We start from the raw sequence: 15,723 nt of genomic DNA on the forward strand, positions 1-15,723 counted from the left end.
TGGCTTATCTTTTCAATCCCTTAATGGAGTCCTTTGCAGAGCAGTTTTTTATTTTGGTGAAGGTCAATATAATAGTTTTTGTTTTATGGGGAGTGCTTTTGGTGTCATATCTAAGAAATTCTTGTCTAATCCAAGGTCATGAAGATTTTCTCCTATGTTTTCTTCTAAGAGTATTATAGTTTTAAATTTTACACCTTTAGGTCTTTGATTTTTTTGAGTCAATTTTTGCATACAGTGTAAGGTTTGGGTTGAAGTTTATTTATTTATTTTGCATATGGATGCCCAATTGTTACAGTGTATTTGTTGTAAAACCTGTCATTTCTCCATAAATTGCACCTTTGTCAAATACCAGCTGTCCATACTTGCATCGGTCAATTTCTGAACTCTAGTCGGCTCCATGTCTGCGTGTCTTATCCTCACCAATACCACATTGTCTTGATTACTTAGTTTGATAGCACATCTTAAGATCAGGTAATTGAGTTCTCCAATTTTGGTTTTCTTTTTTTTTTCAGAATTGTTTTTGCTATTCTAGTTCCTTTACATTTCTATATAAATTTTAGAACCGGCTTGTGCATATCTACAAAGAATACTGCTGGAATTTTGACTAGAATTGCAATATATCTATAGATCAATTTGGGGGTATATAACACTATTTAACACTAAGAGTTTTCCTTGACCTCTTTCATTAGAGTTGCGTAGTTCTCAGCAGACAGATCTTAATATTTTAATTTTAAATCTTTTACAGACTGAGTTATGGAAATAGGAAGTGAAGAAGAAAAATGGGAGAAGCTGGATGCAGAATTTGATCACTTTGTGGTAGATATGAAGCCCTTCGTTCTAAAATTACCCCATAGGTCAGGTAAGATTATGTTTGGAAACTAGATTCTTAAGATTAATTTTTTTCTTTATATTATTTTTTCAAACCAGTGAACTATCACAGTGAAAAGAAAGCTTAATTTCTTCCTTTCTTCTTTCTTTTTTTTTCTTGGTTAAAAATTTATTAGAGAGAGAGAGTGTGTGTGTGAGCAAGGGGAAGGGGAGAGGGAGAGAGAGAATCTCAAGCAGACTCCTTGCTGAGCACAGAGCCCGACCCAGAGCTCCATCTCACCACCCTGAGATCATGACCTGAGTTGAAACCAAGAGTTGGGATGCTCAACCTACTGAGCCACCCAGGCGCCCCCCAAAGCTAAATTTCTTTAAGCACAGTTTCATCTTAAGCTGATGTAGAATTGTTTGCTTTGAGCTATTCAAGGGTAAATAGAAATTTAGTGGTAGTATCCTAGTAAACTGTGGAAAGATCTTACTGTGATACTAGTCTCAGACATCAAGAGCTTAAAGCCCATGGATCTCCAACGTTAGCTACAACTGTTTCTTCCTGCATCTCTTTCCTCCCTGAAGTGCTTCCTCTTTCAGGAGCCTGCTATCTATCTGTTCTCTGACAGTTTTATTTATCAAAGTAGAAAAAAAATCTATTGGTCTTATATGCTTATTGGTTGACTGAATGAAATCAATTGTGAATGAGTTTTTGTTTTTATCTTGTCTGCAATTCCTGGCCTGTTTAATAATGGGATGAGAGTCTTTGTATCAAGTCAAAGACTTTTCAGATAATTTAAGGCATCAGAGAACAATTGAAAAGAGTTTGGGGGGGCGGCCAGGATGATTCTCTAAGCCCTGGTAGGCTGTAAAGATAAATCTGATTTGGTGGTGGGGAGTGGGGCCAAGAAACTCTGGCTTTTACCCAAGTTTTGTCCAAGTTCCCTGTTTCCCTGAGGTGTCTAAGTGAACTCCATATTCAAAATGAGAAACCAACTCCATATTAGATATTTGTTCCAGGGAGCTGCTGCACTGGGAAAAGGGAGAGTAGCGTATGAGTTATGCATTCTGTGGTCACCCACTGTTCTGGGGCTGCAGCCTTTCTTAGTCAGGATGGCTTGGCATGGTCTTCCTTCCAAGCTTCTTTTTCTACTCTCTCCTCTCGCCTCATGAGACTGTAACCTCCTCTTTCTCCCTCTGCTAGTCTTCAAGATGTATATTTCATGTCCTGTGGCTCATTCATGATAATTTGTATTGTTTGTATATTATTTCATTAATTGTATTTCTATTTAATGATATCTATACCGTGCTCTCTTCTGATATTTACTACCTTTTTCTTTTTTTGTCTTAGATCTGCTGATTAGGACAAATTTGCATTAAAGTTTCTCATTATAAATGTATTTGAAAAAAACTATCCTCATATTTCATTTTCTTTTAAAAATGGATGTTAGGTACATAGAATTGGATTAATTGTAATCTTTGGTTCATGGCTTATTTTCAGTATGGGTATATCCTGCCCTTTTATTTAATTAATTCATAATGAATGTTCCAGAACTCACTTCCCAATCAAGAGCCTGAACAATGATGATAATTTATATCTTCTTATAGCTAAATGCTTCTTCTGATAATGGCTCTCCCCAGTATTTTAAGTAGAGTAATGAATTCTTTTCATGAACTAAATTGTACTAAGTTCTGGCCATTAGGATATTATATAGATTTCAGTTTGCTGCAAGGCTTATAGAAGATACATAGTTTGAAAAAAGTGTTTTCTTAAGTTTATCTGTTTCACTTTTTTTCCCCTCAAAGTACATGCGATAGTTGATGAAGTTTGCTTTGTGATTATATAATTTTCAAAGCTAAAAATACAAAAGTTCTTTAAAGGTTAGCCCTCATACCTGTAGTGATAAATCTGGTATGAAAGTGGTAAATCCGGCCCTAGCAATTTTTGTAGGTAAAACAATAAATGAATATGACCTTTAGAAACTAAGAGATTAAAGCAGACTTACGATTTATGTTAGCTATATAATCCTCAAATTGAGTTAGACTGATAAAAGATTAATTCAAAATAGTTTTCATGAGACCTAAAACCAATTCTGTGTCATGGTCAGATGAGGTAGTCAATAGGTCATTATATGCGGATTAAGCTACTGTATTTTAAGGTAGTTTTTAAGGGGATAATTATTTTGCTAAATTACATGTTAGTAGCCCTCAATTATTTTTAGAGAGGTTAAAAGAAAGCCCTAAATTAATCAACTACAAATCTGAAATTTATCAGCTTAGTAAATAAAATATTTGAGATCTAATTTTAGGTTAAGTTTAAAATGCTTAAATAAGATTGCATTTCAGCTCTCCTTTGGTTTGTATGATTAGAATTATAGACAGATTTTTCAACACAGCTAAAATTATCTTAGAGGTGTTTTTATAGCAAAATTTTATCTCAGAAATTATTTGATAGTGATCCAGCGATTTTATTTTTGAGAAAATATTTCTTTGCATTTGTCGTGCCTGATCGATCACTAATTAACTGAAAAAGTTAAACTTTTCACGGGTTGGCGAACTGTAGCCTCCCAGGGCCAAACCCAGCCTGCTGCCTTTTCTGTAAAGTTTTATTAGGAAATACTGATGCCCACTTGATTACACGTGGTGTGTGGCTGCTTTCCTGTTATGGTGGTGGCGCCGAGTCGTCGTGTCACAGACTGGCTAGCCGCAAAGCCTAAAATGATGACGGCCTGGCACTTTACAGACAGCGTTCACCAGGCCCCTGCTCTAGACCAAAGCAGATGTTCTGTAGGTCTTCACTGTTTTATTTTCTGAAAAATCAAGTTTCTAATGGTTCTTATGTATTTCTAGAACGGCAGAGGTGTGCACTTTGGATCAGAAAACTGTGTGAGCCTTCAGGAACAGGTGTAGGAGTAATGGGCAGGAAGAATCGGAACCTGTATGCAAAACTGTTACTGCACATGCTGAAGCGCGGAGTGCTTGAAGGCCCCTTTACACACCGACCTGAACCAGGGACACTGAAAACCTTACCTTCGTACATGGTAGGTGTCATTGACCAAAAGGTGTCTTAGCTTCATTTCTTTAAAAATGTCAACTCATCATCGCAGTTGGGAATGGTTATATTATTAAGTTATAAGTCCTGGATAATATAAGAGTTAAAACTGTTTTTTTTCCTTCCTAATTAACTTTTTTCCACTTTGAATAGAAATCAGATATTCGTCTTATGGGGATTCTGTGTATTGATTTAGCCATCCCACAATATTTTACTGTATTTCTGAAAAACTGAAAGTAAATTCTTTTATATTGAACCTCAGTTTCCCACTAGTTTTCACTGGATAACGTTAACCATAGTTTATGTATATCAGTGAATTCTGGTTTATTAAACTCTTTCATATACATTATTTAATAATTCATGAGAGGTTGGATTGAGTGACTTCTAAAGTTCCTTTCTACTCTAATAAAATGATAGTAAGTTGGAGTTTATACTTCATTTAATTTCACTATCAAAATCAGCTGTTACAAAGGTAGTTATAATTATGTTTGATTGGTGAATTGCCACTGTCTTGATCTTTGTAACCATGAAATATGCCTTGGTTTTTGTGGTGTTTGAATACTTGAGAAATCCGACTGGAGTACTTGGTATTGGTAGTTGCTATTAGGATATTTATGTATTTAAAAAAAATAACTTAAACCAAAATGCAGTGAAGAGGCACACTGCACACGGATGATAATTTTGTCCAAGGCAGAGATGCCAGACGTTGTAATGCTGTTGGCAATTGTATGTTAAAGTCGAGCCGTATATTTTGCTTCACATCAGTGGTCTTCGGGGCAGTAGTCACCTGACATATTCGATTGAACCTTGCAGTGACTATCTCATAAAACTGCTGTGCATGTCTGACTTGGGATCGAGGGTCATGTGTCACTTCTCCCTAGAGAGCACCCCTCTTGAGGATTCTTTGGGTGGGATTCAGAGAATTGTTGCCGAAGTTTCCGGTTAATGCAGAGTTTTCTTCAGAAGTGTGTCAAGAAGCTCTGCTCACTTGAAAAACAATTAGTGGGCTCCTGCCATTCTTTTTAAAGACTAAAGGTAGAACATTGTCTGAAACACATTCAGATGTTGAGATATGGGTGTGTTGCATCATGTTTTCCCATTCATACTCATTTCACAGAATCATAGGAAAGGCTTGCTTTCACAAATAATGACAATGAGAAGGCCCAGGGACTCATCTTGGATTTTCTGGTTAGTTTATGGCATGGCCAGAACTAAAGTCCAGGTCTTCACCTCTGTTGTTCCTCCTTTACCTTATCAAGGGATTCCTAATTTCTGTTTCTGATTTTTGTGGATTGTGGTTTCTCTGCCCACTGATTTTGTGTGTCTGTGCAGAGTAATTAATGATCACAGAAAGAAATAGAGCACATGATTTAAAAAGAATTTTTCTGTTTATCTTTTTTTTTTTTAAATTGGGCATTTCTAGTATTCCATTTCATCTTCACTATCCGTTTGCTAGCTGTATCTCTCCTTTTTAGTAGTTGCCTTAGGGCTTACAAATTGCATCTTTAATTTATGGCAGTTTACCTTCGAAAGTATTACACCAGTTTATGAATTATGGCAGAAACTGATAACATTTCCTCTCCTTTGTGCTGTAAGTTTTCATGCATTTCACTCCTACGTGTATTTTTTTATTATTTTTTATTTTAATTCTAGTATAGTTAAATTACAGCATTATATTAGTTTCAGATACACAATATAGTGATTCAACAATTCTACCCATCACTCGGTGCTCATCGTGATACGTGTGCTCTTAATCCCCATCACCAATTTCACCCATCCCCCACCCACCTGCCCTCTGATAACTAACAGTTTGTTCTCTATAGTTAAGGGTCTGTTTTTTGTTCTTTTTTTTTTTTTTTTTTGGTTTGCCTCCTTTTTTCTTTGTTCGTTTTGTTTCTTAAATTCCACATATGAGTGAAATCATGGGTCCATTTATCTTTTTATAAAGCTATATTTTTTTATAATACAAATAATTATCAGATTTATCTGTTATGTAATTTTTATCATTTATCAGATTTCTTATATAGCAAAGCATAACTAAAATGTAAAATGTTATCCATTTTATGTATCTTAATATTTCATAATTCATTATGCATTTTTTATGTAATTGAATTTGAGTATTTGAAAGGCTGTTACCAGACTTGAAACTTAGTGGAAATTTTAACTATTTCATTATAGTACATTTTGAAAGAATAATTTTTCTAATTTTTAAAAAATCAGTCCATCTATTTTGATGAACCAAATCCAGCACGAGCAAAAGGTTCAAGCCCGGAAGGATTACCAGACTGGGTAATGGGTGAACTGGGGACCAGTGAACACAGATTAAATGAATCATGGAAGCTTTCTTCCGGAGAAGATTACTCTTTGGTGCAGTCACCAACTGATGTACACAGGTATGCTATGAAAATGGGATTTAAACGTGATTCATCATTTAACCTGTCTTCAGATCTGGTTCATATGTTGTTTTTCCTTGTGGGTTTTTTTTAATGGTAAGTAGTTGGTTTACTTTATAATTTCATTAAAGTTGAGGGCTGTCAAGGGATGTCAGGTAGGAAAAATAACAGTTTTGCTTTAATATTTACGATATATTCAAGATTCTGTTACTTTTTTTTTTTTTTTTAAAGACTTATTTATCCATTTGACAGAGCGACAGTGAGAGAGGGAACACAAGCAGGGGGAGTGGGAGAGGGAGAAGCAGGCTTCCTGCTGAGCAGGGAGCCCGATGTGGGACTCAATCCCAGGACCTTGGGATCATGACCTGAGCCGAAGGCAGACGCTTAATGACTGAGCCACCCAGGCGCCCCAAGATTCTGTTTTAGTTTTAACCACTTTTTGGGTATCTGTTAAATATATATATATATATCCCATTACTTGGAAGGTAGTGTCTGAGAACCTTTAAGTAACTTCTTTGTTTTCCTTCATGATAAGCATGAATTAAGAACATTATTAATGACTTCAACAAAATATAACATCCTGCATATTCATCTTGAAGCTTATGCTTGAATTTCTCTTCTTTTTCTCTCGTTGAACAATATTTGTTTTGATTTAATAAAATAATGAATGTAAAGGTAAACCTCATTCAGTTGTGTTTTCTCACTAAAGCACTAAACTTAAATAGGATTTTTAGTGCAAATAAAAATAAACTTAAGCTTTTCAAATACACAAAAAGTTTATTATTGTTGCAGTATAACTTTTGGCCTTTAGGAGGAATAGATTTACATTGGGCTTTTATCAAATTTTGAATTTAACTTTCATCGTTTTCTGAAATGTTAAAATATTGGACAGTAGCAATTGACATGGACCATATTATGTACTTCACTCCTCACCATTCGCTTGCTAGTTTTAATTTTTTGGAATTTGATTTGGTTAACAGTGTAATCTTTTTTACTATAATTTTTTTGGTTTATTCCTTAATCAGATAGAGAAATGTTATTAGTAATTTGAAATGTCTTCATGGTTGATGTAGTCTGGTTATAGGTTTTTCAGACCTCAGGTATTATGATGGAAAAGAGCAGAGAGATGAACATACTGCAAGAGATCCAGTCCACGTGAATGAAATTTTTTTTATTAGAAAGGGGAAACGGAGAGGCAAAAAAGGAAGAGGTGGTAGAATTAAGGATATGTTCAGAAGATTAAAGAGAAGTGAATAGATGAGTCAATAGCAGGTGGTGTTAGATACTTATTTTTTGCAGTCACGGGAGATTTAAAAATAGAGGAGGTGTTATTGTGGAATTTTTGTTAGCTTTATAGCAGCTAAATGGAGGTGTAAAGAGATTGTGGTCTGCATACAAAGAAAAACACAATTCTTGGTTAGGTGTTTGCCAAAACATTTCTTGAGTGTCCAACTAAAAGCTGTATTCCTTTCTAGGTAATGAATATGGAGATTATGGTATAAAGGTGAACTAGTTTCCCATGTCTTGGAGCTGAGCAGAGGTTGGAAACTGGTGATCTTGGACTGAATGAATCATGTGGATAGATTTGTTTTGTTTGACTTATATAGTGTCTTTAAAGATTTTTGAATGAGTTATTAAAAATTAATAATTGGGGAATTTCATATAAACACCTAATTTTTTTGGACTGTTTAAAAAACTGGAGACCCAGCTGTTTTTGCAGAAGACAGCCATAGATTGGGGATAAGTAATATTTGGTTACTCTCCTAATGCAGCATGCCTTCACTATTTGCTGCTCATTTTTGACACTAATTTTGAGGTCGGTTGCATCTCTTGTTGAGTATGAGCTTTTTTTCCCTTTTAAGAAGAAGGGTTGAGAGGTGAAAGAAGTGTTTCTATTCACATTTTTACATTCTGTCACAAGTGGAAAGAAGAAAGGTAGATGGAGAGGGATCATATGACTCAAAAAGAGGAGAGAGACTGCATCTTTGTAGAAGTGAAGACTACCCCTACATCTGGCAGCATAATCACTCAGTTGTTACCCAGATCCTACAGACACTGGATTTTTTTTTTAAATTTAATTTTATTATATTATGTAAATCAGCATATAATACATCATTAGTTTTTGATGTGGTGATCCACGATCCATTGTTTTCATATAACACCCAGTGCTCCATGCAGTATGTTGCCCCCCTTAATACCCATCACTGGGCTAACCCATCCCCCCTCCCCCCTCCCCTGTAAAACCTGCAGTTTGTTTCTCAGAGTCCACAGTCTCTCATGGTTCATCTCTCCCTCCAATTCCCCCCCCTTCATTTTTCCCTTCCTTCTCCTAATGTCCTCCAGGCTGTTCCTTATGTTCCACAAATAAGTGACACCATATGATAATTGACTTTCTCTGCTTGACTTATTTCACTTAGCATCATCTCCTCCAGTCCCATCCATGTTGATGTAAAAGTTGGGTATTCATCCTTTCTGATGGCTGAGTAATATTCCATTGTATGTATGGACCACATCTTCTTTATCCATCCATCTGTTGAAGGGCCTCTCGGCTCTTTCCAGTTTGGCTATTGCGGACATTGCTGCTATGAACATCGGGGTGCATATGGCCCTTCTTTTCACTACATCTGTGTCTTTGGGGTAAATATCCAGGAGTGCAGTTGCTGGGTCATAGGGTAGCTCTATATTTAATTTTTTGAGGCACTTCCACACTGTTTCCCAAAGTGGCTGTACCAACTTGCATTCCCACCAACAGTGTAAGAGGGTTCCCCTTTCTCCACAACCTCTCCAACATTTGTTGTTTCTTTCCCTGTTCATTTTTGCCATTCTAACTGGTGTAAGGTGGTATCTCAATGTGGTTTTTTTTATAACTTATATAATGGCTTTTTAAAATTAATTAATTTTTTAAAATGTTATTTAATTATGTTAATCACCATACATTACATCATTAGTTTTTGATGTAGTGTTCCATGATTCCTTATTTGCGTGTAACACCTATTGCTCCATGCAGTACGTGCCCTCTTTAATACCCATCACCAGGCTTTCCTTGATGGCTAATGATGATGAACATTTTTTCATGTGTCTGTTAGCCATTTGTATGTCTTCTTCAGAGACAGACACTGGATTTCTAATGGTTGTTTCAGATAAGTAGGGAAGAGAGTTAGGTGCATGGATAATTTCTATATAGTGGTTATGTGTAGTTGTGGGGATATTTATGAAGATTGAGATGTGTGTAAAATTAAGGTTTAGGGTAGAAAATAGATTTGAGATCTCATGGAGTCCAGGTGAGTGGGCTTTTCTCCCTTGGAACAGAGGATGAAGTTTAAGAAAACATAGAATATTCTTCAAATATTACTCAGTGACTTCTCTGGAAAATGATACCATAGTAAAATCTCCACAATTTTAACATATAACTTCTTTTTCTTTGTTGCTCACCTGTAATTAAAATGGCATGTAATGCCAGTTATTCAGATACGAGGCATTAGCTATCAGTTATATAATACATAATTGATGGGAAAAGCAGGCAGTCCTTTGGTCCTTCTCTGTCCTTCAGATCTCGCAATTCAAAAAAGTCTTACTTGACACCCCAGGTCTGTTTTAGGGACTTTGTGTTTCCTTGTTGCACTCATGATGTGCAAAGTTTCCATATCTGTCCTCTGTGCTAGATTGTAAATGTCATGAGGCAGGGACTGTGCTTTTCCTATTTGCACTATGTTTCCAGCACCTAGCGCTGGGCAGGAACCTTTTGGGAACTCCATAAATATTTATATTTGTTGAATGCTTACATGTATGAATGAATGAATTGTGTTAGGCACTGCCACATACTTAATATGTACAGAAACCTTTAGAGACAGCTAGATTGTGACAGAGAGAATGGCCCATGAGGATTAAAAAAAAAAACTTTCAGGACAAGTTGAGGAAAGGATACATTTTAGAAGAAGTTAAGAGAAGTGTGGATATAGGCTATAGAGATGCCTTTCACATACCACGAGGAATAGAAAGACAGTGAGCTGGGAAAAGATATACTGAAATATCTTTCTGGTCAAGTGTCAGAATACCATGAAGGCTAAGGGCCAGTTAGTGCTATAAAAACAAAACTTCTCAGAATAACTATTCTTCTGTTTTTCTCTTAATCTAATTCAATCTATTTTCAAGTTTTAATTTGATTTAAAATTCTAATCCACATGTACATGAATTAACAGGTATTTGTAATTTTATATACATGAAGGCATTTAAAAAATAAAACTGACTTTTACTTTAGCTAAGGGCCATACAGTTGATTTAAAAGCCAAATACATAATGTGTGAGATGAGATCAGAAGTGGTGGTGAAGAGTCTACTGATGGTCTGTCTTCATTTCCCTAAAGTTGCTCCTTTACGGAGTGGTCATACTGTGCTAATGAAAAAGTTAGTATCTGCTAGTGTTGACCTAATACATCTAATCAGTTCTGTAAGAAATTGTTTTAAAAAGTTTAAGAGACTTATAATATTTGACACATGTATGTTTTTATAGTGAATAATTTATTGTTACTTAGAACTGAAGTTTAATGCTGCCTCATAAATTTTACAACCACTTCAACTTGTCCTTTGAAAAACCTCTTTAATCTTAAAAGATATTCCCCCTTAGTGTTTCTTTTTTGATCACTTTATAAAATCCTGCTTTACTTAGACCTTTTTGTATGTGAAGTATTTCTAATGGCATTTTAGATTATGCTGTTTGTGTCCTAGCCTTTTCATATTATTAAAGATGCAGAGCCCTTTTGAAGCCTCTTTGTTAGGCCTCCCTATTCAGTAGAGGTGGCACCTTTCCTTTACCTTTATTCTTCCTGTAGGATATGGGGTGTAGCTTCATTCTAAACATGTTGGAAGTAGTATGAGGTTATAGTCTGTCATGCTTATTCTCGTGCTTCCCCCCCCCCAACCAAATACACATCATACACTAGTAAACTTAGCATTTCACATCAGACGGCTTTGACACATAGCTAGTTCCATCCTGGTTTTACTTTTTGCTTTCCTTTTTCATATTTCTTGGTTTAAGTTTAGGTTGTTACCTATGTTTTCTTTTAGAAAAACCACTTTTCAAATCATTTTGCTATTTTTTTAGAGATCGATAACTGCATTTAAATGTCAAATACCTGCTTATTTTCTTGACAGTGAAATATTTTACTTATATTTGAGTTTGGAGCATGGTTTTACAAAATGTTACTCATGAGACCATAGACTTAGATCTCATCCCTGTGCAGTTTGGCTGATTTCATTTAGTTCTGCAACGATGAGCTGTATCCATATATAGCTTCCTGGTCATCCTTCAGATACTTACCACTGTGATCTGGTAAAGACCATAATTATCTTTGTGGCAGACAGACTTTCAGGTGGCTCCATGGTCCTCCTCTGGGTGTTCACAGTCTTGTATAAACACTACTTCATGGGTGTGGGCAGGACCTGTGACTTGTTTCTAACTAACAGAATATGGCAATGGTGTTGGGATGTCCCATCCATGATTACATTATGATATGTAAGACTCTGTCCTGCCAGTGGACTGGCTCTAGAGTCTTGCTGTGTTTTCCTTGCTGGCTTTGAAGAAGCAGGCTGCCATGAATTCTCTAGCTATAAGGAATTGAATGCTGCTGACAACCATGCGAGCGGGGCAAGTGGATCCTTCCCCAGTAGAGCCTCCAGATGAGAACCCCGCTCTGGGCAAACCTGATGGCAGCCTCGTATGGCCCTAAGCAGAGGACCCAGCTCAGCTGTACTTACACTTCTGACCCACAGAAACTATGAGAACATATGTGAAGTATACATGTGTTGTTTAAACTCTTCAGTTTGTGGTAATTTGTTAGGCAGCAATAGATGACTAATACAGTTTTTATCCTCATTTTAGGAAATTATACAAACTATATACAATACCTGCTTCTTGTGAAAACCTCAATGTAGAAATATGTGGAGTAAAAAGTCAGTCCTCTCCATGTCCCCCTATTCCCCTTGCCTCATGGGATGTAGTAGTCATCAGCAATTTGGTGTGTGTCATTCTATGGTAGACACATAGCCACACAAATGTAATTAAAAAGTTATGTTAGTTTATACTGTATGTACTGTTCTGAGACTTGCTCTCTTGCCACTTAACCATGTCTGAACCTGTGTCGTATAGTCTGTGTAGTCTTTTTAATTACAGATCATAATCCATAGGGTGGATTTACTATAATTTAACCTGTCTCTGTTGCTTTTAATTCTTTATTGTTATAAAGAATGCTTTAGTTAACATTTTGGTACGTATATCATTATGCAACTGCATGTATTTTGGACTATTACTGATGCCCAGAAAAGAAATCGCTGTTTCAGTAGCTAGGTGCATTAACAAATTTAATGGATAAACTATTGGTGGGATTATTAGTAGGTACAACATCTTGTGCGTTGGTAACAAAAATCTGTATGGGCTAGTATGGAGAGATCTCTAAGATATATAAAGTTTAAAAGAAGTATATAAAAGTATAGTAAGCTTCCACGCATGTGTGTGTATGTATATTTTAAAGAGGATATGTGGATACATATCTGTACATGTGTAAGGGATATTTCTGGGTGCCACATTTGAAGCAGTTTTACCTTTAGAGTGTGGGACTAGTCAAGTGTGGAAAGTTAAAAACTTTTATTTTGTACATGTGTGTTATTTTTAATAGTCTACACACTTATTTTTTGATAGATTCTGTTAAGTTGCCCTCCAAAATATCATCTTCTTAAGATGTTTGGGCATACACATCATTAACATTAGTGATGCACATTTAACTATAAGAAACAAATATGCAAGTTTAAACATAAGAATGAAGTTTTCCCAATAAATAAATACTTGTGGATTTCACTTGTATTTCTAGTTTGTTAAAACAGAAATCAAGTGGGACAAGTTGTACCATTTATGGAGCATCTACTGTATGCCAGATACTATTCTAGAAATCTTTTATAACTTATCGCATCCTTTCTACAGTTCTGTGAGGTTGACGTGATGGCCCTTTGTATTTATAGATGAGGTAACAGCTTCAGTAAGGTCGTGCCACTTTCCCAGTTATGGATCCAGTTTCAGAACCTAGGTCTTGATGATTCCAGACCTCATGTTCTTTTTAGTCTACCATGTAGGCATGAGTACTTTTTGCAGCAAATATGGAAATTCCACTTTGATCCATCTTTTTCCCGAACACTTGAGCTGCCTCAGCAGACCTGGGCGACCTGTGCCTTTGTTCTTGGTTATTTCTAGGTTGAGCTGAAATGAGGCAGTTTGCCTTTGTTCAAATCTCACTTCTGACACTTGGCAACCATGTGTCCTCAGGCAAGTTACTTAATTTCCCTAAAGCCTGGTTTCATCATTTGTAAAATGGAGATCTAGAGCCTCTGACATGGGACGTGGGAAAGTGTTAGCTGTTGTGGCCACCATCATTGGCATGGTGACTGGGATTTTAATAGTTCCTGCAGGGGCTTGCTTGTTAGTTTGTTTGACCATTCTTTTGCTTCTCTAATTATCTAATCTTCCTAAAGGATATCTTAAAATCCATTGGTCAATTATTTTGAGTTACTAAAAATCATTGTGTTCTTGAGAAAAATAAATTAATGGCTATGCAGAAAGGTTCTCATTGTAAGTATGAATCATGCACACTCAGAATAAAGAGGGTAAGAGTATTTTAAAAGGGGCTTCGAAGGAATCTTTATTTAGGTAACTCAGCAAATCCCTTTCCCCTCAGATGGAAGGAATACAATGTAGCTGGCCCCACACCCCACTTTTTTTTTTTTTTTTTTGCATTTGGCCATACCCTGAATTAGAAGCTGCCTAAGTAATAGACATAAGTTCATGTTGTCTCTTCTTTTTGTGCATTATCCCAAACACAGAACACAAAGATAATAAGTTGTATTCTAATGATTCTGTGAAAAATGTTTTGAAGCTTCTTTTTAATGGCTTGTAATTATTTTTATGACTTCTCAGTGAAGTATGATGTGGTTTGGTAGCTTATCACCAAAATGAAGTTGGGGCTAGGATAGAAAAGATAAAAAAGAATGCTTTAATACCACGTACTATTTTTACTTGAAACTTTGCTTGAGAGTTATGGGTTAGGAGAGGGTGGAGGGGAGTAAAGATGAATCAGCCTGCTTCCCAGTGGAAGAAACACATGGATTCTGCTTATTTTAGAGGACTTTGTTCATGAAAAAGAAGGCATTGGTTTGGATTTCTTTAGATGCCATTTTATAAAGAGCTACCATCTAGATTACATAAAAATTCTAGGAGTGTGCAAACAGAATTATTATTTATTGTATATTACTTTTACCATATTAGATTTAGGTTATCTTTAAATGAATTAAAGTTTTATCTTTTAATTTATGTTGTGTCCTCTAAATGATAAATTTGTTCATACCTATAAGAACCTATAAGACTTGGAGAATAATTATCCTATTTTAAGTGATTATAGAGGACTATAATTTTTGCATCTTGCTTTAATGAGATCTTCCATGGGTTATTTGATGCCAGATTTTAGTTTGGAATGAAGAATCTAATTATAACCCTGCCCTTATGGAAAATATGATTTGTTTTACAATGATCCTCTTTATGATGTGGTTTTCCAGGAATGCATTGCAGCAAAAAGCTGGGACTATGTATGTCCTTTAAAAATGTCTCCCTGTTTACAGCTAGCGTTTCATTTGCTTGTGCAGTTTACTAATATGACCAGCAGATGGCGATCAAGTATAATGAAAATGTGATTGTGATTGAGATACTGATCTATGTGAAAAAAACATTTTTCACTTTAAAAATAATGATGTAATTTTTTAGTCTGGATACTTAGAAAACCACAAAAAAAATCTTTTTACTTTGTTAGGCTCTATTTTTTTTTTTTGGCTCTATTTTTATATGTAAATGACATTAATAGTATAAATAGCCCCTGCTCCTAAATCATTAGATGAATATATGGGGGAGCTGATCAGTACCTTTCCTTCCTAGGGATTCTTTATATCCACTGGCATAAATAAATATGGTTGGGATTACACATAGTAAAACATCCTTAAATGTTCACTAAGTACATTCATTATAGTTACGAATAGCCCCGCTGTTTGGGCAAAGATATATTCTGCAGCAGCTCCGTCCACTAGAACTTTCTGCATAGAAATGGTCTATGGCTGTGCTGTCCAACATAGTAGCCACTATTCACATATGACCACTAAGCACTTGAAATGTGACTAGTGTGACGGAGAAGCTGAATTTTACATGGTAATTAATTTAAATAGCCATATGTGATTTAGAGGCTGCTGTATTGGGCTTAGAGCTATAGACCTGGGTCTTCGGCAGGGCCATCGTAAAACCTGACCTACTAGTAGAGAGCTGCCGTCTAGGTAGGGCAGTGGGATGCAGATAGGAACTAGGAGTTGGGTGTTGGTGCATATAAACTGCCTCCGCTCCAGAGGAGACCTTTTTTCTGTGCTTCCTGGTAATTTCACAGGT

The 15,723-nt window shown here is 35.9% G+C and overlaps 1 protein-coding gene across 5 annotated transcripts in view; it reads left to right on the top strand.

Annotated features, from left to right (window-relative positions):
* Positions 1-15,723, top strand: part of CEP112 (centrosomal protein 112) — a 437,815-nt gene that overhangs the window by 4,853 nt on the left and 417,239 nt on the right. For all 5 annotated transcript variants that reach the window (XM_027625475.1, XM_027625473.2, XM_027625474.2 and 2 more), the window contains exons 2-4: positions 746-859; positions 3,664-3,854; positions 6,086-6,258. In XM_027625475.1, coding sequence (XP_027481276.1) covers positions 754-859; positions 3,664-3,854; positions 6,086-6,258 — 470 coding nt within the window. In that variant the 5' untranslated portion in view covers positions 746-753. The remainder of the gene's footprint in view (positions 1-745; positions 860-3,663; positions 3,855-6,085; positions 6,259-15,723) is intronic.

The sequence above is a fragment of the Zalophus californianus genome, chromosome 16 (assembly GCF_009762305.2).
Source record: "Zalophus californianus isolate mZalCal1 chromosome 16, mZalCal1.pri.v2, whole genome shotgun sequence".
Lineage (NCBI taxonomy): Eukaryota > Metazoa > Chordata > Mammalia > Carnivora > Otariidae > Zalophus > Zalophus californianus.